The 24,708-nt window shown below is 39.0% G+C and overlaps 1 protein-coding gene across 1 annotated transcript in view; it reads left to right on the top strand.

Moving 5' to 3' along the window:
• The window catches only part of FREM2 (FRAS1 related extracellular matrix 2), a 143,635-nt gene that overhangs the window by 106,872 nt on the left and 12,055 nt on the right, over nucleotides 1-24,708 (top strand). The window contains exons 7-16 of the mRNA XM_040991061.1: nucleotides 4,395-4,544; nucleotides 6,852-7,061; nucleotides 8,494-8,691; nucleotides 9,692-9,856; nucleotides 10,452-10,634; nucleotides 13,716-13,846; nucleotides 16,095-16,253; nucleotides 18,165-18,468; nucleotides 19,519-19,650; nucleotides 21,962-22,293. Coding sequence (XP_040846995.1) covers nucleotides 4,395-4,544; nucleotides 6,852-7,061; nucleotides 8,494-8,691; nucleotides 9,692-9,856; nucleotides 10,452-10,634; nucleotides 13,716-13,846; nucleotides 16,095-16,253; nucleotides 18,165-18,468; nucleotides 19,519-19,650; nucleotides 21,962-22,293 — 1,964 coding nt within the window. The remainder of the gene's footprint in view (nucleotides 1-4,394; nucleotides 4,545-6,851; nucleotides 7,062-8,493; nucleotides 8,692-9,691; nucleotides 9,857-10,451; nucleotides 10,635-13,715; nucleotides 13,847-16,094; nucleotides 16,254-18,164; nucleotides 18,469-19,518; nucleotides 19,651-21,961; nucleotides 22,294-24,708) is intronic.

Raw genomic sequence — 24,708 nt, 5'->3', positions numbered from 1 at the left:
TCCCCCCACCCCAGCTTCTTTCTGAAAAATCCATCTTACCTTCTTTTCTGGGAAATTTTCTCTTCTCTTGTGGTTCCTCTGCTCTTTTTAGTAAACTCTTGTTTGATCACCTTCTCTGATTGTTTATCTGCCACATACTGCATCATAATGTAAGTCCTTTTTCCTCCTCCTCCTCCTCCTTCTCCTTTTTCTCTCTCTCTCTTTCAACTGAATAAACAAATGTTTAAAAGGAAAACATCTAGGGGCCAGCTCTGTAATGCAGCAGGTATAGCTGCCACCTGCAGTCTTGTAAGTATACCACATGGGCACTGGTTTAAGTACCAGCTGCTCCACTTCTTATCCAGCTCCCTGATAATGTACATGGAAAAGCAGCAGAGGATGGCCTGAGTGCTTGGGCCCATGTATCCACATGGAAGTCCCAGAAGCTCCTGGTTTCTGGCTTCAGATCGGCCCAGCTCCAGCCATTGCACTCCCTTGGGAAGAGAACCAACAGATGAAAGATCTCACACTGTCTTTCCTTCGGACCCTCTGCAAACTATGCCTTTTAAATAAATAACCTTTTTTAAAAAAATGATTAAACAACCAAACCTGGTAGTTGGACTTACCTGTTGCATGTTCAGATTCATAAAGTTTTAGGTAAGACTGCAGTATCTGTATGTTTAGTTCTCCTTGGGTAATTCTAAGATATGTCTAACTTGACAATCATTAGGGAAAAAGTATTTTAAAAGAAAATGAGGGGAAAAAATGCTTTTCCTCAAGTTTATTGCATTCACTTCCCTTTCCTCTGTGAAATGGTTCCAGCATCAAAAGGTACCCTTTCAAGGCCATTTTATCTCTAAGTCATCCACTTGGCCCCTCTTGTAATCCACCCACCACAGAGACAGCCATATTTATCCCTTTCCTGTATCAAATAAATAATCCTAATCTACCTGATGTTAGCTCACTCTAAAAACAATGCTAAATATTAACTAAGATAGACATTAGAGAAACATCAATGAATAAAAGTTTACTTCCTCCTCTTAGCTCAGAAACTGAAGGGAATTTAGCACAAACAGGCCATGACTGTGGGAGAGGAGTTAAGGATCCCATGCAGAAGGAAGCACTGTGTCAGGGAGCAGGAGGTGCCCACATGAAGACAGCAGGAAAGGCTGAAGAACTGTCAGCCACATAGCAAAGCCTCAGAGTGGCACCCTCTAATGGATCACTGAGTAGAAACAGGATCAATGTGAGATTGGAAAGTCAAACTGAGACCAGGTAGTGCAATGTCTTAACATCACAACAAGGAGTTGGTGAACAATCCTGAAATCCTAAAAGAGACTCTACAGGAAAAAGCCTGAAATCCTGGAAGATTTTCAGTAAAGGAATTACTTTGCAATTCGTTTTGGTGCTGGACATCTTGCTTAAAAGTCTGGTTAAGTGGCTGTTGGGGGAATTCAAGTAACACGTGATGCTGACCCCCAGGTAGGCTAACAGTAGTGATGGAAGACCAACTGCAGGATGAAGGGTGGGTATGACTATGTCAGCTCTGGTTTGGAGTTTACCTTGAGGTGCCCTTGCAAAGTGGCTTAAGTAAACAGAGTTAATCAAGATCCTAAATTCAGAAAACAGATCTGAGTTGAAAACAATTTTAGAGGGTTCCTTTATGTTATTTTCATCACTGAACCAAAAGACAACATAAGAAGCTCTTATTTCATCCAGTTCTAAGCAAACATGTTGGTACATTCTACAAAGCTTGTTTGACTGATGGTCCACATTCATGTGAGTAAATAAGATTTGGCTCCACAGAGCGGTCACCTCTCCCTTTCATCTCACAAGATGAAATGTGATTGTAAACATCAATCTAGACACACAGAGTTCACTTTTTCCCCCAAGGGGAAACAAACATAAAGTGAGTTTCCTTTTGTCTCATTTACAGGTGTGTATGCCATGTAACTTGCCAAACTTTCTTGTTTCTTACGTTTGTAGGAAACAAGTGAGAGCGTATCTGTGCCAGATGTAAATCAACCCCAGCCTTGAAAAGCGCATTAAGGTTTAATGAGCTTGAATAGGCTCTGCTGTAGTCAGTGTCTTGATCTTTGCCTTTCACCTCAAAGTGTGACACCAGAAAAGATAAAGAAAGGACTTCCCCTACCTTATGAAGTCCACGCTCTTTCCCGTGTCCAATGGAGGACGCCCCCGCCCCCAGTGCTGTTCTCACATACACTGGATATGAGTTGGTTTTCCTTTGCTGAGGAATAGACAGGCAGCTGAAGTGCTGTTTGAGGATGGTGGAGTGAAGAGGGAGGACTACTTGATGGTATTATGTGGTGTAATTGCGGCAGAATGTGTTGCTTTACTAAACTATCCTTTATGCTCTAATTCCAGCTAATAATACCTATCACTGATGTTTGCCCCAGCAAGCCTGAACTTCAGCCATACAAGTGGCACAGTAGATGCTTTGGAGCTCCACGACAGGATTCAATAAGCTTGCTCTAATTTATTTGAAGTTACAGTAACTAACCAGTATTTCTTTTTATAAATGTTTTTAAAATTTTTATTTTGATTGGTTCTTGGCCTTTTGGCCAAGATCAAGAGTAAAAAATTTATTTTGAAATTCAAAGTGACAGAGTGAGAACTTTCATCCACTGAAACATTCCCCAAATGCACTTAATGATCACGGCAGAGACAGGCTGAAGCCAGGAGCCTAGAACTCCACTGGAGCTTTCCACAGAGGTGGCAGGGACCCAAGTGCTTGCACCATCTTCCACTGTTTTCCCAGGAGTGTTAGTAGAGAACAAGATCCGAACTGAGTCAGCCAGGACACGAACTAACATTTGTTCTGGATTTTACACAGACATGCTCTAACCATTGACGTTCTCCATTCACTGCTTCGCAACCATTAAACTCATCCAAGAATATCTTACCATTTTTTCTTAAGAGACATCTGTAACTCAATTCACTGCTTGCTGCATCTTTGGCTCATTTATAAGGCACACAGCTTTATCACCAGAGTAACAATTATAATAATATTCAAAGTTTAGAGATTTTGAAATGAAAATGAGAAACTGAAATAAAAATAATAGCTGTATTGAGTTCTTATTCCTCAATGCTGAATGCTTATAGATATAGATATAGATATAGATATAGATATAGATATAGATATAGATATCAGCTCATTTATTGGAGGGCCTTCCTTAATGCATTGTACAACCCACTCTCACAAGTCAGAAACTTAATTTCTATGATAACATGGTTTGCCAAGAATGTGAAGAGAGTCAGAGAGCTCACTTGTTGGAAGCAGATGATCCAGGGTCGATGATAATTATGAAAGCTTTGTAGATGACAGGCAGGCATGCCTGGTTTGGCCATCTGGTCAGAGTAGCATTTCCCGGGCTCTCTGTCTTCACCTTTGCCCTGTGCTTAGGCATGAGAAATGTAAGGAATGTAACGGGCGTAGGTGAGGTCTGCTCTGACTGAGGTTGTACGATAACACCTTCATCTATACACATTCACTCGCGTACCCTAACACTGTCCAGGTTGAAAGGATGGGAAGGGGGTGAACTGTGCTGTGGACAGATTTATCACTCCTTGACCCACAAAGTATGCAAACAAAAATTCCCAGGGCTGGTTTCATATTCAAGAGTTCTTGGCAGCTACTTATCATAACCCCACATGAGGAGACAAAACAAACTTTTGCAGTTTTAGTAAAGGTAGTTTCTTTAAGACAGGAAAACTTTTTAAGAATGCGTCCTTAACTTAAGCAGTGTTCAAAATGGACTTCCTTGGCTTTGTGACCTTTGTAGGTTTTTGTAGGGAATTCCATTACATTTTCTGAAATGCAATGTCATCTTTCTAATGGCCTTGTGTTTTAAGAAATACTGCTGGGTAACATTCAGTCTTTTGGATCTTTTAAAGATTTGTTCTATTTATTTGAAAGATGATTTAAAGTAAACTTAGTTCCATTTTTTCAGGTTTTTTTTTAAGTGCTTTATTGTTGTTCTCTGTTCCACAGTGATAGGAGATGATTAAACGAATGGCAGGATCAAACCTAAACATAATCAGTCTTATGTGATTTTGCTCATTTGGTTCTATTTTTACAGCAAAACTTCAAGGAAATGCATGTAAAGGTCATTTATAATTCTACATTTGAGGGACAGACTTTCTCATGCCTCAGGATGGGAAAACAGTCTACTTTATGCATTTTTATTTTCAAAAAAGGATACTTTTGACCTAACAACTACAGAAAACCTGTGCAATAGAAAGATTTTACCTTACTAAAAGAAAAAAAAAAGACCAATATGGCAAAATAAGTAAATCCATAAGACACAGCTAACTCTCGTTTGGAATCCTAGCAAAGGAGTTTCATATAAAAAACAAACAAACCCACGTGATGAGTTCTCTCGCATTCCTAACAGAACCTGTCTTCCACTTCGGGGACGTCAAGTACGCTGCGGATGAGAGCGCCGGCTACGTGGAGGTGCGAGTGTGGAGGTCAGGCACCGACCTTTCCAAGGCTTCCAGTGTCACGGTGAGGTCTCGGAAAACAGACCCTCCTTCCGCAGAGGGTGAGCAGCTTCCTGATAGCTCTTTGGACTACTCTGCGCCCTTCAGCTACCAGGACATTGAACGCCTTAAAGCTCAAATCCTCCAATCCTCTTAAAGCAAGTCTAGCTGAATGACATTTTTACCCGCGACAAACATGGAATTAATTTACTACTTTTTATAGCTAAGGGTCATGAAGCAGAGACAAGGGAGAAATGTTAGACACAAAGGCTTAATTCTAATGCCCTCGTTTCACCAACTTGTTCTCAACTCTGGCCAAACCTCACATTGTTGAATGTGATGACGTGTGCGTGAGAATCGTCATACTGACCACTCTCACAGAAATCTAATGATAGGTACCATAAAAGTAAGCATTTTTAATTGGCTCCCTTTATATTTTAATCAAGTATCCTCAGAAATTTCTTTGGTTTGTTACATGAACCTTCCAGGCTAGCACACACCTACCTCTTATTCACAGCTCTACAGCTCCAAAATTTATTTATAAAGGTAAGGGCAGGCACAGGAGTCAAGTCTGCCTTTTTCTTCCAAACAACCAACAGTTTTTCCTCATACCTAAACACATATGCATATTATGCACACATCACACATTCATCACACAAAGGAAACAGAAACCCTAGCATTTTAAAACTTGTTCTTATTTCTTGACTTTTAAAATGCATTGGAATCAACACAGAGCTTGAGATGGAGTAGGTACTCAGCCTTTGTGGAACCAAATTAATTCTTCTTACCAGAAAAATTCAAGTCAAAGATGAGGAGGAAAAGAGAATAAAAACAATAAAATGAAAGCATCAATAGAAAAAAATAGAAAACAAATGCTAGGAAATGAAGAAATTTTATAGAATACATTAAAGAAAGTTATTCTCAAGCATATTTGCCTATTCAGAGGCAAAGTTGATAGGAAAATTTAGAGTCAGAAGAACAAAAAAAAATCAAAAACAAGGAAAGAAGTAATAATAATGAACTCCCCGATGTCTCTATGGTTGTAGTGACTGAAGACTAAAAACGTTTTACTCTAAACTGCTTGACAGGTGTACAGTAGCCTGTCCCCATGGAATTTCATTTCAAAGTTCCAATTACCTTCAGCCCACCATAACCTGAGAGTATTAAATAAAACTAAGCAATTCAAGAATTTCTAATTGGTTGACATTCTAGGTAACATGACGGAATTCTGGGCCATTCTATTCTCTCCTGCTCAGGGCCTGACTCAGCCCCTTGTCCAGTGTGTGCAGTGTCAGTGCAGTAGCCATCCCAGCTATGAGATCAGCTGTCACAACATAGCCATTACGTATGCGTCCACCTAACATTGCATCACAAGCCAAGGTCATCTCTTCATCTCATCGCATAGGCAATGTGTATTATCACACCATCCCTAGAGGAGCAGCACAGGACAATAAGATATTTCGAGACAGAGCACAAGAGAGAGGAGACCATCTTCACATAACTTTATTGCCATGTGATTGGTCTATTTTGTTATTATTGTTCTTAGTCTCTTGCTGTCCCTAACTTTTAAATTAAGCTTTATCATAAGTATGCATAGGAAAAAAGCAGCCTATATGTAAGTATAGACTGGTTATATCAATATAATGAGTTTGGCCTGACTCACAGGTTCAAGTATCCATCCACTAGCTGTCTTAGAACTACTAGACATGGAGGTGTCCACACTGTGTTCCCTCTGGTCTGAAAAATATTAAATGAAAGATCAAACACACAGCTTTAAGAACAGAAAGTCCATCTCATTGCCTGAGCAAGTGGAGTGAAGCAGGGGGGATACAAGCTCTCTAGGGAAATGGGTTGCATTAGTCATTGGACACCTAGAAGTGGTGTACTGTGGAAGGCAATATAGATACTGGAATAATGTGAATGAAGTTTTAAACATAAGCTTTTATGGAAAATGTACTTCAAAAAGTTTGTACCGAATAGAATTGAAAGATAAGCTTCATTTGATGCAAAACAATGTTTGAAAGTCAGTTTTTCATAATGTGTGTTTTTCATTAACTTTTTGGAGATCGCCTCATTTAATCTATGATAATCATGTATAAAACTAATGTGCTCATTGTGTCAGTCCTGATTTTGTTAATTCCACTAGAAAGTTTCTGAAACAAAACTGAAAGAACTGTAGCACGGAAAGTTAAGTAACTAACCCGAACTCAGCCCTTAGATAGTAACTTCAGGCCAACCTCTGTTCTAAGTCCTCAATGCTAATGTAGATACTAATCTTGTGCATTTCATTAAACATATACATTTCTGACTGTTTTCACTTTTGAAGAAATATTTATAAATGTATCTCCATCCTTTTGTCTCTTGCGCAGCTGGGACAGACTACGTGGGAATCAGTCGTAGCTTAGATTTTGCCCCTGGAGCCAACATGCAAACTGTTCGTGTTACCATTCTGGATGACCTTGGACAACCAGTGCTGGAGGGAATTGAGAACTTTGAACTGGTGCTTCGTATGCCTACGAACGCAGCCCTTGGCGAGCCCAGCAAAGCCACAGTGTCTATAAATGACTCCATCTCTGATTGTGAGTGTCCATTAGTTTTATTGATGATATGCTACATTTTATTTAAGTGGCACATGAAATGATAATACAACCATATGTACCTCTGTTCGTCTGTTAGGACTGCCGTCACAGAGCACTGAAAATTGGGAGACTTAGGCCACACAGATTTACTGTCTCACAGATATTATTCAAAGTCCAAAATCAAAGTGTTGAGAGTTTATTCCTTCTGAGTGCTGTAAAGAAAGATGTATATGTTCCAGGGCCTGGTGCAGTAGCCTAGTAGCGAAAGTCCTCACCTTGTACATGTCGGGATCCCATATGAGTGCCATTCTAATCCCAGCAACCCTGCTCCCCATCTTGCTGCCTGCTTGTGGCCTGGGAAAGCAATCAAGGATGGCTCAAAACCTTGGCACCCTTGCAAACTCATGGGAGATCCAGAGGAGACTCCAGGGTCCTGGCTTCATATTGGTGAAGCTCTAGCTGTTGCAGACTTGGAGAGTGGGTCAGCAGATGAAAGATCTTCCCCTCTGTCTCTCCTCCTCTTTGTATCCCTCACTTTCCAATAAAAAAATTCTTTAAAAGAAAAAAAAAAAGAAAGGATGTTCCAGGCCTGTTTGTTTGTCCCATAGATGGTCGTCTTGCCCTTGGGTCTCTTAAAATCATTTTCCCTTTATTTGGGTCTTTTTATTCAACTTGTGCCTTTTTGGGGAGAACATGAGTCATATTGCATTAGGGACCATCCTATTGGCCTTATGTTACTTTGACTTAACATACTACAGGAGACATCCACATCCTAAGTCAGTCTGCTGGGTTTGAATCCAGGCTCTGTTCCTGACTCCATCTTCCTCTCAGTGTGCCCCTTGGAGATGATGATGGTCATGCTGACTCACGTGGATGATGACCCGCGTAGTTGTACCACTCACGTGCCACTTGCATGAGAGACTCAGATTGAGAGCCAGACTGCTGACTTCAGCCTGGGATAGCCCATTCCTTTATCAGCATTTAGGGAGTAAATTGGTAAATAAATACTTACAGTCTCTCTGTCTCTCAAATAAGTAAAATTAGTCAACTTTTTAAAAAGTATATACACATGCTGTCAAGTTTCTCAATATTGCTGGATAAACTGAGCATAGTAGTATGCATAATGTGCAGGTTTTTGTGCCAGAAAGTTCTAAATAGCTCATGACTAGGCAATACAAATGGACACAACTATCTTCCAGTCCAATTTTAGCAACTTTTTAGTGTATCTTCATTCTACAAAATTTCAAAGAAAAGGAAATCAAAACCTGATTTTGCTAAGGGTCGAAGTATTAACAAATGACCGAACATTGGGATACTTTTTTTTTTGGCCTCACTTCTTTTTGTTACCCTACTAAACTACAACTTTTGGAATACCCTTTATTTTGAAGAAATTTCTGCATGCCTTGATCCATGTCTTTACTTGATTTCTCAGTGCCTAAGATGCAATTCAAAGAGCGAACGTACACTGGCCGTGAAAGTGACGGGCAGATAGTTGCCGTGATCCACAGGAGTGGAGACATCCAGTACCAGTCTTCAGTAAGATGCTACACACGGCAGGGGTCGGCGCAGGTGATGATGGACTTTGAAGAACGCCCCAACACTGACATCTCCAAGATCACCTTCCTCCCTGGTATGTTTGAGCTGGAAATGATCAAGTGATTCTGAAGCAGCCCGGAGTCTGTTAAGATATACCTGTCAGGATGGACTGTGTAACGCTTATGACATGATTTTATGCGCATTAAATGATGATAAACTGAGGCAGACTTGAACAGGTTTTGTCCTCTTGATATTCTATATTAGCTTATTAATGATAGGCCACATTATTTATTCCAAATGTAATCACTGGATGAAAGCATATCAAGCATAGATTTCATAATGCTTGCAATTAAACATAACATTTAAAAGAACAGAGAAAAGAGTAAAGCATATTTTAATATGTATACAGTGCCTGAAAATGTTCTATTACTTTGATCCAATATTTATACTTATCAGAAAATGCACAGAAAGATCTCCTATATGAGTGTTTATTACAAAGTTATTTATAATAGGGGAAGTTTGAAAATAAATTGAATAACTAATAAATAGCTGGAGAATTATTTATATGAATATCCATTTGATTGTATGTTTTATGACCATTAAAATGTTTTAGAGAAGGGTTGATGAGACAGGAAAGTTCAGAATGCAACATTGGTCTCATTATTGAGGATAAGGACCTGATTGCTCTCAAGTAAATGACTCGTACAATACAACCATATTTATCATCGCTAGCGACTAGTATTACCAAGGTCAACTGGGACCAAATAGTATGAGGACATTAAGTTTGCTTCCTAACTGGAAAGCTGGAAATTTTATAAACTGAACTGGTATTTATGGCATTTTCCTCATTTTCCAATATGAATAGCAGAACCTAGAGAAATAAATTTTGTATACAAATAGGGGTTCAAACCTTTACTCATTTATTCAGCAAATATCTATCCAAGACTCATTTCCCTGCAAACATTATTGTTTGCACCATAACAACAGAAAGAAAAACAGTGTCCTTGTCCCAGGGGTGCTTGCACTCTGATTGCCAGCTCCTCCTTCTTGGACTCCAGGACATGGCTGACTTGCTGTGGTGATTACTATTGCAGGTGAGACTGAAAAGCCTTGTGTTCTTGAGTTGATGGATGACACACTCTATGAGGACATTGAAGAGCTCCGCCTGGTACTGGGCACCCCACAGAGCAACTCTCCCTTCGGAGCTGCGATTGGTGAACAGAATGAGACTCTGATAAGGATCCAAGATGATGCTGATAGTAAGAAATCATTTATCGGGCTCTACTGAAAGTGTGGAACTGAAATCCATCCCTGTTGAGGTTTTAAGTAGTTCAGTCAATAACTTTCTTTTCTGATTAGTGTTGTAAAGCAGTTGAGAAATAAAAAGAAAAGGCTAGGCCACAAGAACAACAACAAAAAAAAACACCTTAAATTTATAAGATTCAGATTGGAGAATATGATTTATGTCTAAATACTGAATCCCAGATATCTACACGTGCCCACCTTCCTAGCTCCCACTACCCCTTTGCCTCAAATACCCTAAGTATAGACAGTTCTAGAATATGTTTTCCCCTTTTCCCTCTTCCTTTCAGTGACCCCCCAACTGAATAATTTAGGGCACATAGAAACAGCCCAGAGCACCTGCTCTTTGGAATCAGGTTAATTCTGAGGTGGGAACCATGTCTTGCATGTAAACTTCTTCCGCACTAACCACTAGTGTTGGGTGATAGCACAAAGAAAAGGCCGAAGTACATTAGTTATCAGGCTCCTCCCACATGGCAAGGAATTGAAGGAATGGAAAAATGTATTCCTCTTGCTAAAGATTTAATTTGCTTATGTTTACTGCAATTCTAGAGGCTATCATTAAATTTGGAGAGACCAAATTTAGCATCACTGAGCCCAAGGAACCAGGAGGGTCAGTGATTATAAAAATTCCAGTGATTCGTCAAGGGGACACCTCAAAGGTTTCCATTGTCAGAGTCCACACCAAGGACGGCTCAGCTACCTCGGGAGAGGATTATCACCCTGTATCAGAAGGTAATGTTTCCCAGTGCCTTCCTCCAGCTGGGATGCAGCAACGATGAATGTTAATATTGGTGCCGATGAGAAGGAGTGGAACATCCAACAGAAAAAAAAAAAAAAAACACTCTTAAATTCATCGCCTTCAGAAATCCAAATACAACAGAATTTTATTTTTAGCCTTTTTCTTTTTGACTCATGGCGTACATGTGTTAGGTTTTAGGAAACTTCTTTTGGTATACTTTAATTTTTCATTGGCTTTCCCTTTGTTTACTAATCAAATATTAGATAATAATTTCCTTGCAATGTCCTGTTACATGATCATATACATATGGTCATCATGATTGCTAATTTTGGCTGAGAGAATTTTTTTTTTAATTAAGTAAAGGGCCTAGCATGGTAGCCTAGCCACTGAAGTCCTCACCTTGCACCCGCTGGGATTTCATATGGGCGCTGGTTCTGATCCTGGCAGCCACGTTTCCCATTCAGCTCACTGGGAAAGCAGTCGAAGATGGCCCAAAGCCTTGGGACCCTGCATCTGCATGGGAGACTGGGCTCTGGGCTCCTGGCTTCGAATCAGTTCAGCTCCTGCTGTTGTGTTGCTTGGGAAGTGAATCAACAGATGGAAAATCTTCCTGTCTCTCCTCCTCTCTGTATATCTGCCTTTCTAATATAAATAAATAAATAGATAAATCTAAGAAAAATTAAAAGCTAGAAAATTTTGCCTGACTATATGACACAAAGGGAGGTGAAATTCCAACCACTGAGACCCATGAATGCTTTTAGACTAAGAGCCTTTATCCCTGTCCTCATGCAACTGTTGAGAGTATATTACCACTTACTTTTATAAGCAATTGAAATGAATCAGGTCTTCTCTCACATGTTCTTTTTGAACTTATGGCCAACATTGAGTGTGAGTCATTGGGCAATGTGTTGACATCCTGTGTTTCTACTTTTCTGGCTCTCATTACCAACAAGCACTAGTTTTTACATCTTTGTTTTTTTTGGGGGGGGGGGGTTGTCTGCTTATTTATTTATTTTGAAGTGCCAGAGTCACAGAAAGAGAGGTGGAGAGAGAGATAAAGAGAGAGCAAGAGAGAGAGGTAGAGAGAGAAAGACAAAGAAACAAAAAGACACAGTATTCTTCCATGCACTGGTTCACTCCCCAAATGACTAATGGCATGGAGCTGGGCCGGCTGAGTCAGCACACTAGAGCTCCATTCAAGTCTCCCATGTCAATGCAAGGATCCGAAGATTAGGGTACTGCTTTCCTTGGCACATCAACAGGGAGCAGGTTGGATTAAGACATCTGACACTCAAGTCAGCACCCATATGAGATGCTCACATCATGGGTGGTGGCTTACCCACTGTGCCAATATGCCAACCCTACACATCCTGTTTGATTTTCTAAAACAATACTCACCCTCAAATTTAGAGAGTAGTTTATTTTGTTACTGAACCAGTATCAAAGATAATGAGAAAAAAATTGCACCACCTGCCAAGAACTTTGTATTTCCTTTGCCTGTATAGTAAAAATCTGGGAAACCACTGTAGTGCTTAATGGGTATCCACACATTATTCTCTATAAAAAGACAGATCATGTATTTGAAACAAATCATAGGCAATCCCAAAAAAAGAGGAAACAATATTCATCAGCTATTAAGATACAAAATAGTGATGCTATGATAAGCACATGCTACATGGAGGAAAAGCCTTCTAACTATAGATAGCATACATTTTAAGAGAAATTTTTTTCTCAGAAATGAAATGTCTCTTTATGTTGGATTAAAATTTTAAAATGAGTGGGCCAGAAACAAATGATCAGCTATTTTCGTTCTCTGAAATAAGAAACCATAAGTTCTCTTTGGGTATGAAAACTGTAAATCTGATGAACTCAAAAAAGAAAGGCTAAGTCTTAGGGGTAAAAAAAAAAAATGGCTGTTGCTAGAAACAGAGCTAATTATACAGATATGTGTGGTTTACTAACTTCACCTTAAAGAGAAAAAAAGCTCTCTTTGTAATCTGTTATAAAAGTGTTGAAATAGAAAAACATGCATTAAAGGTGCATTTTCTTCTGCCAGACTCCAAGATTTATAAGTTAGAATTATAATGGTTAGACTGCAATTACAATAGGAAGCAACATCTGCTATCTCCAGCTGGAATGGCTTTGCTTTTTTTTATATTTTCTCCTCTGAACTTGCCTCTAAAAATAATAAAACCACCAAAATAGTTTTGCACAAGATTAACAATATAATCAGCTGCTTAATCATGCACTTAATAAAAGTCCAGTAATTTTAAAATTATAATCTAATATTTTTATTAGTATTTATCTCAAAATTTTAGAGAAGGTCTTAGTAAAATGACCTTAGTTTTCATAACAACAAAGTAATTTTCTTTAAACGAGAGGTGACTGAGTTTAGGGGAAAACTTGTTAACATTTATCTAAATTACTGTTTCCAAGAATAATAAAAAGATTTTTAAACAGTAATTTATTATCATAACTGAAAAGCAGTACTTTTATATTCAGATGTTCTACACACATAAATAACATAGATGCTATTCACATTAATCAGCATCAGTCATCCTACACATTGACAGGTATGGATTAGAAATTCTGAGGAAATCACAGAATTTATCTGATTAAGTACAAGTATTAGAATGATTGACTATTCTATAATTCAATATTTGTTTCAAGTTTTGACTCCACAAATCACAAATAGTAGTATGATTATGGGATGGTACCATGATGTTGTAGGTAAGCTTCCACCTGCAGTGCCAGCACCTCACACTAGCACTGGTTCATGTCCTGGCTGCTCCACTCCCAATCCAGCTCTTTGCTTATGATCTGGAAAAGCAGCTGAGAACGGCAACAGTGCTTGGGCATCTGGATCTTACTTGGAAGAGCCTGGGACCAGCCTGACTCTGCTCATTGCGACCCTTTGGGGAATGAAGCAACAGAAATAAAATTGTACTTTCTCTCTCTTTTTCTCTCTCTGTGGCTTTGCCTTTCAAATTAAATGGAAAAGAATGATTTAGATACTATAAATTCTAGTGACATTCATATGCAAAAAATTTGACTCTGTGATGTTGCATTTTTAGAAATTGTGTTTAGGGAAGGAGAAACCCAACACATCGTTGAGATTGAAGTTATCTTTGATGGAATAAGAGAGATGCGGGAGGCCTTCACCGTCCATCTGAAACCTGATGAAAATATGATAGCAGAGACACAGGTAAGTGGCACAGTGTGTATACAAAGCCATGACCCATGCTTTACTGAGAAGACACTTGAACTAATCCAATTACACGCAACAAAGTCATGAGACTTTTGTATAAGATTTGCTTACATGAAAGGAATGTGCACAATCCCTCTTCGTTACATGAATACATTTTATTACAGTTGCATCCGAATCAAAAAACTGCAGTCACTTACTTTGGAAAATCACATTTAAGAAACTCAGTCTTGGGGTCACTGAGCACCACATTGTCCCACGTCAGTCAGTAAGGATTGGATCAGTAATCTCATTGCAGCACAAAAATGACATAGTTAATTCTGCACTGCAACTCATTACCACACATAAGAGCACCACAAAATGTCGGTGGAAAAAAAATGGAAGTAAAAGTTAAGTTCGTTTTGGAGTAAAAAATTTTTTGAAAGATGAACATTTTTAAAAAATATGTATCTGAGCATTTTGAAGACCTCTCGTGTAAATGGATTTCAAGTGATTTAAACCAAAATAAACATATCCTTTATTTGCATTTCCCAACAAAAATTTTTTAATAACCTTACGCATTTTAACTTATAAAACGATCTGCTAGCCTTCAAAATCCCCTCGTAGCTGTGGACACTCTGGTACAGTGGGTTAAGCTTCCTCTTGGGGTCCCCGTGTACTCGTGCAGAGCTCGAATATTAATCCCTTCTACTCTAATCTCACTTCCTACTAATGCACTCAAAAGAGAGCCAGTGATGGTTTCTGCATTTGGGTTCCTGCGCCCTTGTGGAAGTGTCTGGATGAAGTTCCAGGTTCCAGGCATCAGTCAGAATCGACTCTCGCTGTTGTAGAGGTTTGAAGAATGAACCAGAGAATCAAAGATCTCTCTCCTCTCTGTCTCTTCCTCTTCCTATGCCCCTCTGCCTATCAAATAAACAAATAAATATTGTAAAACCCCACCTGTTCCTCCTGTCTTTTTCAGAATTTGATGTCCACAATCTTGTGTGAGTCCTAAAATATGTGTTTCTTTAATTAACATATCATCAATCTGGTTTTCCTCAAGAAAAACAAAATATGCATTGAATTTTAGCCTTTACACTAAAAATGATTTTTGAATGTTAAATACATTGCCATGTTAGGAACAGATCAATTTCTATAGAAACTATGTTTAGATTTATCATATTGCTTGCATTTGTTTCAATATTATGAGACAAATTTGCAGCAACATTTTTATCATCTCCAAGACAAAGTTAAAATTTAAGAAAAATGGGAAAAATCTTTATCAAGCATTTTTATGTCTTAATCACATAAATATGAGTCTATGATGATTTTTTATGCAGACATATATGAAATTCAAGGTGAAAGAAGCAGATTCAGTTCAATCATTTCCAATTGTAATAACTTCTTTTGGCCCAGTGGAGATCAGATTTCAGATTTTGAATTTGGATCTTTCTCAGGTTGGGGCAGCAAAATCTGATCATTACGTCTTCATTCTAAGCAGCTGAAGAAGCTGCAGCTCCCAGCCACCCACACGTCCACAGGAGGATGCAGCCAGTATTCCACATGCTGTTGTCCTGCTGAGCCTCATAGCTTAAGTGAGGTGTCCCATAAGTCAGGTGTATTCAGTGCATTTTCAATCTCTGCTATTTTCAATTTTCAGTGATTTCCCAGGACATAACTTACTCCATGTAAAGTCAACACTATCAGTGCATGTCAGTAAAGACTAGAAACTGTGTTAAGTCATCAGATACATGAAGGTTATTGAGAAGCCAGGGATAACTGACAACAGGTATTTTTGCCACCTGCCCAGCAGCAGATGTCCACTGATTCTTCTTCTGTCTGGAGCTTTACTTCCTCGGTACCTGTGCTTCAACGGGTGCTTTCTGGCCTCTGCTCTTCCAAGTTTTGTCACTGGATAAGTTTGATCATGATCCGCATCATCCAGTGTGTTTTTCAGCTTTCCTCTCAATTCCAACGAGCTTTTACATATTTCCATAGGTTCTAGAAAGATTTAGCTATGCCCATCAAAGTTAGAGTATAACATCAAGGCCCTTATTTCTTTCTAAGCCACAGACCAACCTTTGGATTAGCTGTGCCAGGTTCCTCTTCCCTCCCTTGGGGCTGTAAGATATCAGCAAGGTGCCAGCGTCACATGTAACAAACCAAATGAGGCCACTCTGTTGAGGTTCTCAGCATTGAAATATTCACCATGAAAGAAGTAAAAGTTTAATATTTCACCAATTGGTGTTAATTCTCTCCCTTTTTCCAGGCAACCAAAGCCATTGTGTATATAGAAGAAATGAACAGCATGGCAGATGTCACTTTTCCTTCTGTCCCCCAAGTTATGTCCTTGCTGGTATATGACGATAGCTCCAGAGCTAAGGAGGGAGCTGCACCTGTGTCTGGCTATCCAGTCATCTGCATCACAGTGAGTAGGACATTGGCAAAGTGTAAGATAATTGTTTTTAAAAATTATAGAAAAATAATAATAAAAAAAATTATAGACCTTAATCAGTATAATACTTGCCTTGTCAGCAAAATAACATGGGAAAACAGTGAAGGGCTTAAGATTGGATTTTTTAAAAGAAAGATGCAACATTAATTTAATAAACTCCTGTTTTTCTTCCTTTATCTTATCCAACAATGATTAATTGATGTGTATGTAGCATGTAATCTCAGAATCTGTCAGTGGTTAAAACGAAGCAGGGTGTGACTGCTGCACATGAGGAATTCAACAGTAAGGAAGAGGAAACACGCAGGGGTCAGTAACTGTAAGATAGGGCAAGATGTGATCATGGTTCGAACTGGAAACCAGAGCAGCCTCTGCTCCATCTGTGAGTGAAGAATTGCAATGGTCAGGTGAGTCTGAATAGGTTAAGAGTCAGGTAGGGAAAGGTATTGCAGAAAGAAGTGATTGCAGCAACTAGAGGAATAGCAACAGAAATAGCCCATTATCATCACCTTGTAACTTGCCTTCTCTTGACTAAATTTCAAGCTCCTTTTGAGAAAATCAATAATTTACTGACTTTTGAATCTTAATAGTCCTTGTATAATTGCATCATATAATAAAATATATACTAAATTATTATTTCTTAAATTAACAAGGCAGAAGCAATCATTGTGCCAAATTATAAGATTTTTAAGTTTGGACATCTTCTATTGAGCAACAGAGCTCTTGCACAGAAGAAAGGCATAATCAAAAGGTAATGCTGAAGAGTTTACAGAGCAAGAATGCAGTGTGTGTCAAACGGCTTAAGAGACAAGTCCCAGATTAGGAAGGAAGAAGGTGATGAGAAAGAAGCAAATTAGGAAACTGTAATATAGCGACTAAACTCATTAACCCATTGAATATGGAAGGGAGGAGAGAAGAGAAGAGGAAAGACACGGAAAAAAAGGAAGAAAGAGTATAATTTTGCAAATCTGAATATTTAATAGATGATGATGTGGTTAAACATTTTACTCAAATTGGAAATCAAAATGTATAAACTGTTGAAATGCAAGCTTGAAGTTCACATAAACTATCATAGCTTGAAATAAAAATCTGTAAATGATGTGAATAGCATATAAAAATGGGAAGAAAAAACTGCAGTGAAAATATTTTGGGGTGTCTCCCTCTCCTCTCCTTTCGAGTCACCCCATCTCCCAGCTCTCCTCCCCTCTTCTTCCCATGTTCACTTTGCAAATAAAACTTCTCTGTCTGAAATGTACATACATACATACATGCATACACAATGCTTTTGTGGGGACACTGGGTCCAGGCTCCTGTCTCCAACACAAGAAAGCATTTGAGAAAGAAAGGTCAAAATATTTACATGCAAAGAAATATGCACTCCTTGAGTGCAGGAGGCAGCACTCAATGGTGCGTATGCACAGAGGACAATATCTGGGTTAGAGTTTCATTGGCTATTCACAAGGGTTGGGATCTTAGAACAAGGTTTGAGTACCATCATTTCTGTCTCTTTAGTGGAAATCTCAGAAGTGCCGTGGCATCAGGTGCATAATGGCAGTAGGAGTTTCAGCCATGGTAATTTTATTATAATGACAGTAGAGTGAGCTAAAGGTCACAGGGACACAACTGGTAGCCATGGTGGTTATTTTTAAATGCTACTGGTGCTGAACAGGGGTGCATGGGAGCCATACATTTGTTTTTGTTTTTTGTTTTTCATATGGTGAAAGGGATGTTGAGCAATGCAAAAGGGGTCTATTGCACAGAGAGGGCTGTAGGAGGGGTTGTCAATCTGCATACCTGCATAGCGACATCACTGTGATAGAACGTGCTAGGAATAATTTCCACGATGTGCCATACTGTAGTTCTAACATATTTGTTTCTTTTCTGTAGGCTTGCAACCCCAAATATTCAGACTACGAGAAAACAGGATCTATTTGTGCAAGTGAGAACATCAATGACACTTTGACACAATACCGATGGCTGATTAGCGCTCCTGCCGGCCCTGATGGTGTGACCAGCCCCATGAGGGAAGTGGACTCTGACACCTTTTTTACGTCATCAAAGATGATCACCTTGGACTCCATATACTTTCAGCCTGGCTCCAGGGTGCAGTGTGCAGCTCGTGCTGTGAATGCTGACGGCAATGAGGGCCTGGAGTTGATGAGCCCCATCGTTGTCATCAGCAGGGACGAAGGTAAGAGCTGGCTGTTTTCCCAAAAAAGATCGTTGGAATCCCGTGGAATATTAAAAGTATCAAATTCTAGGTTATAAATTTTCCATATGTCCCATATGTCTGATATTTCTCTGTTGACATCTAAAAATGAAAATTGAATGTTACAAAAATGTTTGCTAAAAAAACATATGTATTCATTCCATACTTCTTAGCACCTACAGCTTGCTGACTTAATTGGAAAACCAAGGATAAAGAAATAAGAAAAGGACATAAAAAACATGTGCCTACAAATGAATACATGTCTATTTCCTCTATGAATGCAAATAGAAATTATATATTTCCTGGTTCTTTTGAAATTATAATCCAACAGCTTGTTGGTCCCTTTAATGATGCTAAAATGAAAACATCAAAATTCTTTTAAGACGGATGCTGTTTGGGGAGATTTGCTTCAAAATCTTTGGAATTTCTGAAGTAATGTCTCTTAGATAAATAACAGGAAGAAAGGAGGAAAGAAGAAAAAAACAACTCAAAGGAAACATAATTTATACTATATAATATAGTAATTTGTATACTGTAAAAAAGAGAAAACCCTATTAAGTACAATTTGCTGTGTAATCTTAATGAAACAGAAGTTTCCACTTTTAAAATGCACTTTTAGTTTTACCCAACAATAAATAATGTATATTTTATAAATAATCTTAAATATATTGTTCTAGGGTAAACATCAAGTTCACATAATTAAATTACACTTACATTTTCCTACTGGTTCTTACTCAGTTTCATTGAATCTGCTTATACTTTATGTTAGAATGATTTTGTGGATGTGATTGTAGCCTAGAATGACCGGTGTGTATTTTAAATCACAATAAGGCACAACTATTTTTTCTCAAACATTTTTTTGAAGTCAGTTAAGTATTAAATGGCCACTAAAGGGTCTTCTGGAATGACTTCTACTTTTAACCAAACCATAGAGAATACTAAATGATAGAAAAAAGTAATAGCACCTATTTTTTAAATCTTCTTTAGGTGTCCTGTATTATCTTTTGGCATAAATATTCCTTTTTCCTAAAGGTCTTTGTCAGCCACGTGTGCCAGGGGTGGTGGGAGCAGAACCATTCTCAGCTAAATTGCGCTACACTGGCCCAGAAGACCCCGACCATGCAAACCTCATCAAACTCACTATCACCATGCCGCATATAGATGGTAAGTGATGCCACACATAGACAGAAAATGACTTTTACAATGCCACACATAGATGTGTGATTTGGGAATAAGTGATTTGGGAAGCCAATCCATGGGCACGTTTTGGGTTCCTCATTGTGTGGTTTATTTTGCTTAATCTTCCAAGTAACCAAGTTTAGAGATGTGTTCCATTTGCAACTAGAAACCAAAGTCCTGTGTGTCTACTTTCTTTCTACCCAGTTTTTAAAGTTCTGGCCACGGAGGTAGTTTTTAAAATTGGATAAATTTAGTGCATGTCCAAAGACAACAAAACAGTGGTCAGCAATATGGCGTAACAAGCCATTGCCCACAACTCCAGCATCTCATACAGGTGCAGGTTTGTGTACCAGCTGTTCTACTTCCAGCCCAGCTCCCTGCTAATGTCCTGGGAAAAGCAGCAGAAGATGACCAGAGTGTTAAGGCTTCTGCTACCCATATGGGAAACTTGGAGGAAGCTCCTGGCTTCCGACAGCTGGCTTCCACCTGGCCCCAGCACTGGCTGTTGTGGCAATCCGGAGAATGAACCAATCTGGAAGATTTTGCTCTCCATTTCTCTGTAACGCCGACTTTCAAAATAAATAAATCCTTAGAAGAAGAAAAAAGACAACAAAGCTTTCTTTATCTGCTAGTCTTATTTGAAAGAGCACAGATGTATCTTCAGACTTGGAATTTAGAATATAGAATTTAAGTTTCTCAAGGCTTCAACATGTACTGGCTATTTTATGGCTGGAGTTTCATAAGTCTCTCTCTCGGCATTAATCCCATAACTAAGATATTTCTTAAACCTTAAAATATAATAAAATGTGATATCAATGGGTGTCATGTTTTGTGTTCATTTGCCCTTTATAAAGAATTAACATTTTATAAACATTTCCCTGTGTATCAAAGGGCATTTTCAAGTTCTTTTCCACTCAAATCACTTTATACTTGAAGTAAATGGTTAATATTGATTGTATTACTTGGCATGTTAGTCAAGAGAAAATATGAGGCAACATTAGGAAGTGCAAGGCGGAATCCACTTCCCTAAGCACGAGGCATCATCCTAGTCTGCTCAGTAGCAAACCAGAGCACCTGTTTGCATTTCTGAGAGGGGATGGGCACATAGGTCATTGAATTCCACATCTCTTTATAGCGTAACATTGCTTCTGTATCTGACTGTCCCATCCCAAGGCCCAGGAGGAGGCATGCCTCAATGCTTCAAAGGGCAGGAAAGGAATCCATGAGGGGAAACAGGCTTGAAACAGTTCTTGCCTCCCAGAAAGAAGGGTCTCTTTTGCTGCACCTGTAGCTTGACTCTGCAGGAATGTCCTGTAGCCACAGCTCTCCACAAGCAAGGTGGAGACTGGTCAGCCATTGGGTGCAGCTACAGCTCTGCTCTGGGAAAATCTGAAACGGAGACTGGGCGTCTCCTGCTGCATTGCTTATTCCCAGAGTGAGCAAACTGTGGGCCTGTGCTTACGTGGTCTGCAAACCAAGAATGAGACGTGTTTTAAACACTCATGAGAGAAAAGGAAAATAAATAAGAAAGGAGGACCACCTCATGGCCCAAGACCCTTACATGAAGTTGTATTTGGTTTTCCATAATCAAGTTTTTTTTTCACAAGTTATGATTCTTTTCCAGTGTAGCTTTCCGTTTACAACAGCAGCAGTTTTGACAGGATCCCAGGGCCCACAAACCCTCAAATAGTCAGTCCTTTAGAAAGCAAGTTTGCCAATGCATACTCTCTGCAGGTAATGTTCAAGTTTTTGATCTCAGGATAATCTTAAAAATTATTGGAAAGCTCAAAGATACTTGGTGTTTGTGGGTTATATAAAATATACTGAATCTGAAGCTAAAGCTAGGAATTGTTAAATATTTACTTTTTTGAAAACAATGAACATTAATTTATGACCTATTGATATAAAACATTTCTATACAAAACATTTCTAAAAAATTAACTTATAAGAGTGGCATCATTTTATATTTTGGAGGTATCTTTTATATCTCAATTAAAGATGCTGGATTCTTATATCTGCCTCTGCATTCAGCCCACTATGATCTATCACTTGGAAAACTCCACATGCATATGTGAGAAATATAGGTGGAAAAGCCAGAACATATCATTATAAAAATACCTTTAATATCATGAATCCTCTAAAGCAATTCCTGGAAAGTCCAGGAGTCCTGTAGCACTGTTTTGCTCATTGCTGCTGTGTGGCTGGAGAAGCCTGTTTTCTCACGAGGTTAAGTCATTCGAATGTGCTCACAGCTCTTGGCTGCCTGAACGGATACAATGCTTCCTCTTCCTCCCAGGCCTGCTCCCTGTGATCTCCACCCGAGAGCTCTCCAATTTTGAGCTCACCCTGAGCCCTGATGGCACAAGAGTTGGGAACCACAAGTGCTCCAACCTCCTGGATTATACTGAAGTGAAAACCCACCACGGTTTCTTGACCGATGCTACCCAAAACCCAGATGTGATTGGAGAGACGTTTCCTTACCAGTACAGCTCATCCGTTCGAGGCTCCAATACCTTGCGCTTCTACAGGAACCTGAACCTAGAGGCCTGCTTGTGGGAGTTTGTCAGCTACTACGACATGTCCGAACTCCTCACCGACTGTGGAGGCTCCATTGGAACAGATGGGCAGGTACAAGTTTTTCCTACCCAGCGGGTCTGTTCTGTTACCTACATTTGTTCTAAATCCTATATCCAGTCTCAGCAATGTAGGTCGCAAAAGGGTCCACCAACATGATTGACGTGATGGGGTGAGAATCCATGTCTATTTCTATCAAAGTATATAATTAGACAGTGGATCAGTAACACTTTCTTTATATCAAGAGGATCAAAGTAATTATTGCCTTAAACTCCAAAACTATGGTGATGTAAAAATCAAAATACTGATTTTTTTAAAATAGATTGTATTATTTCTTCTGTTTAAGCAAAGATGCGTGTGATCATGTGTCAGTAACCAGTGAACGTGGGGATTCAGGAGTGTGAGCATTAGGTCAGCTTTTCTCCCTTCTCACGTTCTTCTGCACCCCGCTCCTCCCCTTATTTCCTTGCTTCTCTCATTTTTCCTTCTAGTTTTCTCCTCTTTTGCTCTGTTATTTCTCCCTCATGAACATCATGGAAAGCATTTTTGCTGGGAGCTTATGTTTTTAAAAAATTATAATTTTTGTATGTACAGAAAAACATTTATTTTCCTTTCTGTGCTATGGTTACTAATTCCTGTTCAAACCTCACGGATACTGACCTACAAATTGCACACACCTACAGCATTGTCCCCTCGCTCTGCCATCATGAAAAAAAATTGTTGAAACGATAAGCAATCATTTGGGGTTTATAATAAAGGATCCACAGCATATTGAGTATAGGAGAAAATGATAATACAAATTTGAACTAAAAGAAAGTCTCTTTCTTGCCTAAACTGAGCAAAGAATTATCTTAGCAGGCTGTTGCATGAACACATTGGGTGGTGTACAGTGACATCATATCTTCTGTGATTTCACCAAGGTGAAGCCAAGCTTGTGTGTGTGTGTGTGTGTGTGTACACGCGTGTGCACAGTTCTGTTTCTGATTCCCTGAAAGGGTTTTAAGTCTTCTCCAATCTCCCAATTCAGGCTTTTGAGCTTATTAGAAACAGCTTTCAGAAGGAAAAAAAAAAATCATCCAGAAAAACCTAGGAGCATTATCTGTTGACAATAATCAGATCTGATGAATATTGATACAGTCTGGTTTTGAGCTTATATGTGCCTCTGCCAGCTCACTCATTTGTATATGGATGCATTTGAGAATTATTTGATTAAAAGCCACTCTGTGCCCAGAATCATACCAGATCCCTAATGTGGATGCCAGACATGAAGAATGTATGCCAACAAGTAGAGTTTTACAAGTCACATTCCTCTTAGCAAAGTTAAGAGCTTTTCTTGCCAAGAAAAAGAAATTTGGAATTTATCCAAATGATATCCAGCTCCAAAAGCATTTTAAATGGTAGGTTTCTAAAATAGAAATGCAGATAAATGGAAGGAAAATAAGATGCTTTTGATACAAAAGTGATTATTGAAGATGAACTAAGTTGTTTAAATCATTGGAGAAAAAAGAATAAAAATCCATTGGGCAGTTTTGGTGTTTTTTTTTTTTTTAATGAAAGCATCTCTAAAAAGTTGCCAGCATGTTCACTCACTGGCTAATACTCTGACTATGATGCCACTATTTCATGTGGGCACTGGTTCATGTCGTGACTACTCCACCGCCGATCCAGCTCCCTGCATGTGGCCTGGGAACACAGTCGAGGATGGCCTAAGTCCCTGGGCCCCTACACTCATATGGGAGTCCCAGAAGAGTCTCCAGGCTCCTGGCTTTGAATCAGCTCAGCTCCTGCCATTGCAATCATTTCAAGGCTAAATCAACAGATGGAAGATGTCTCTGCATCTCATCTGCTTTCAAATAAAAATGAACAAATATTTTATAAAGAAAAAAAAGCTTGCAGTTCATAGCAGCTTTTCAATTTTATCACCCTCATTAGCTGTATTACAATGTCAGAATCTTCTCATTTTGATAAGTAAACAGCAGCTGATAGACTGCAGCAGTGCAGCCCCAGTTGCAGGTTTCACTTGACACAGGAAATTACGGGGCAGACATCACGACTGGTGCTGATGAAGCAGATGAAGATGCCTGCACCCCACAGTGGATGGGCTGGGTTCTATTCCCAACCCTGGCTCCTGACCCTCGCTTTCTGCTAATATCAATCCCAGGAGTCAATAGTGAGAACTCAAAAGATTGATCAAACACGAAATGACTGTGTGTTTGTGAGAAGGCACTGTATGATTTCGCAAAAGTAAACAAATGTTTTGTTATTTTCAATGTGCTTTGAGGAGAAAAATGCCCTCTTTTTACAATTGTTTGCTTAGAAACATGGAAATTTGAGTGTAGAATATACTTTAGATGTCATTATCTTAAACTTACTACACGGATTTGCTTTTAAATTAAGCTGCTCAGAATCGCTCTGCAAGAAATAGTGAAATGAATCCAGTATTTGAAATATGTTGCTTCTTATTTTGTC

This window comes from Ochotona curzoniae, unplaced genomic scaffold (assembly GCF_017591425.1).
Source record: "Ochotona curzoniae isolate NIBS_2020 unplaced genomic scaffold, NIBS_Ocur_1.0 contig_64, whole genome shotgun sequence".
Classification (NCBI taxonomy): Eukaryota; Metazoa; Chordata; class Mammalia; order Lagomorpha; family Ochotonidae; genus Ochotona; species Ochotona curzoniae.
Note: the sequence above shows the minus strand (reverse complement) of the source record. Positions and strands in the feature narration are given on the sequence as shown.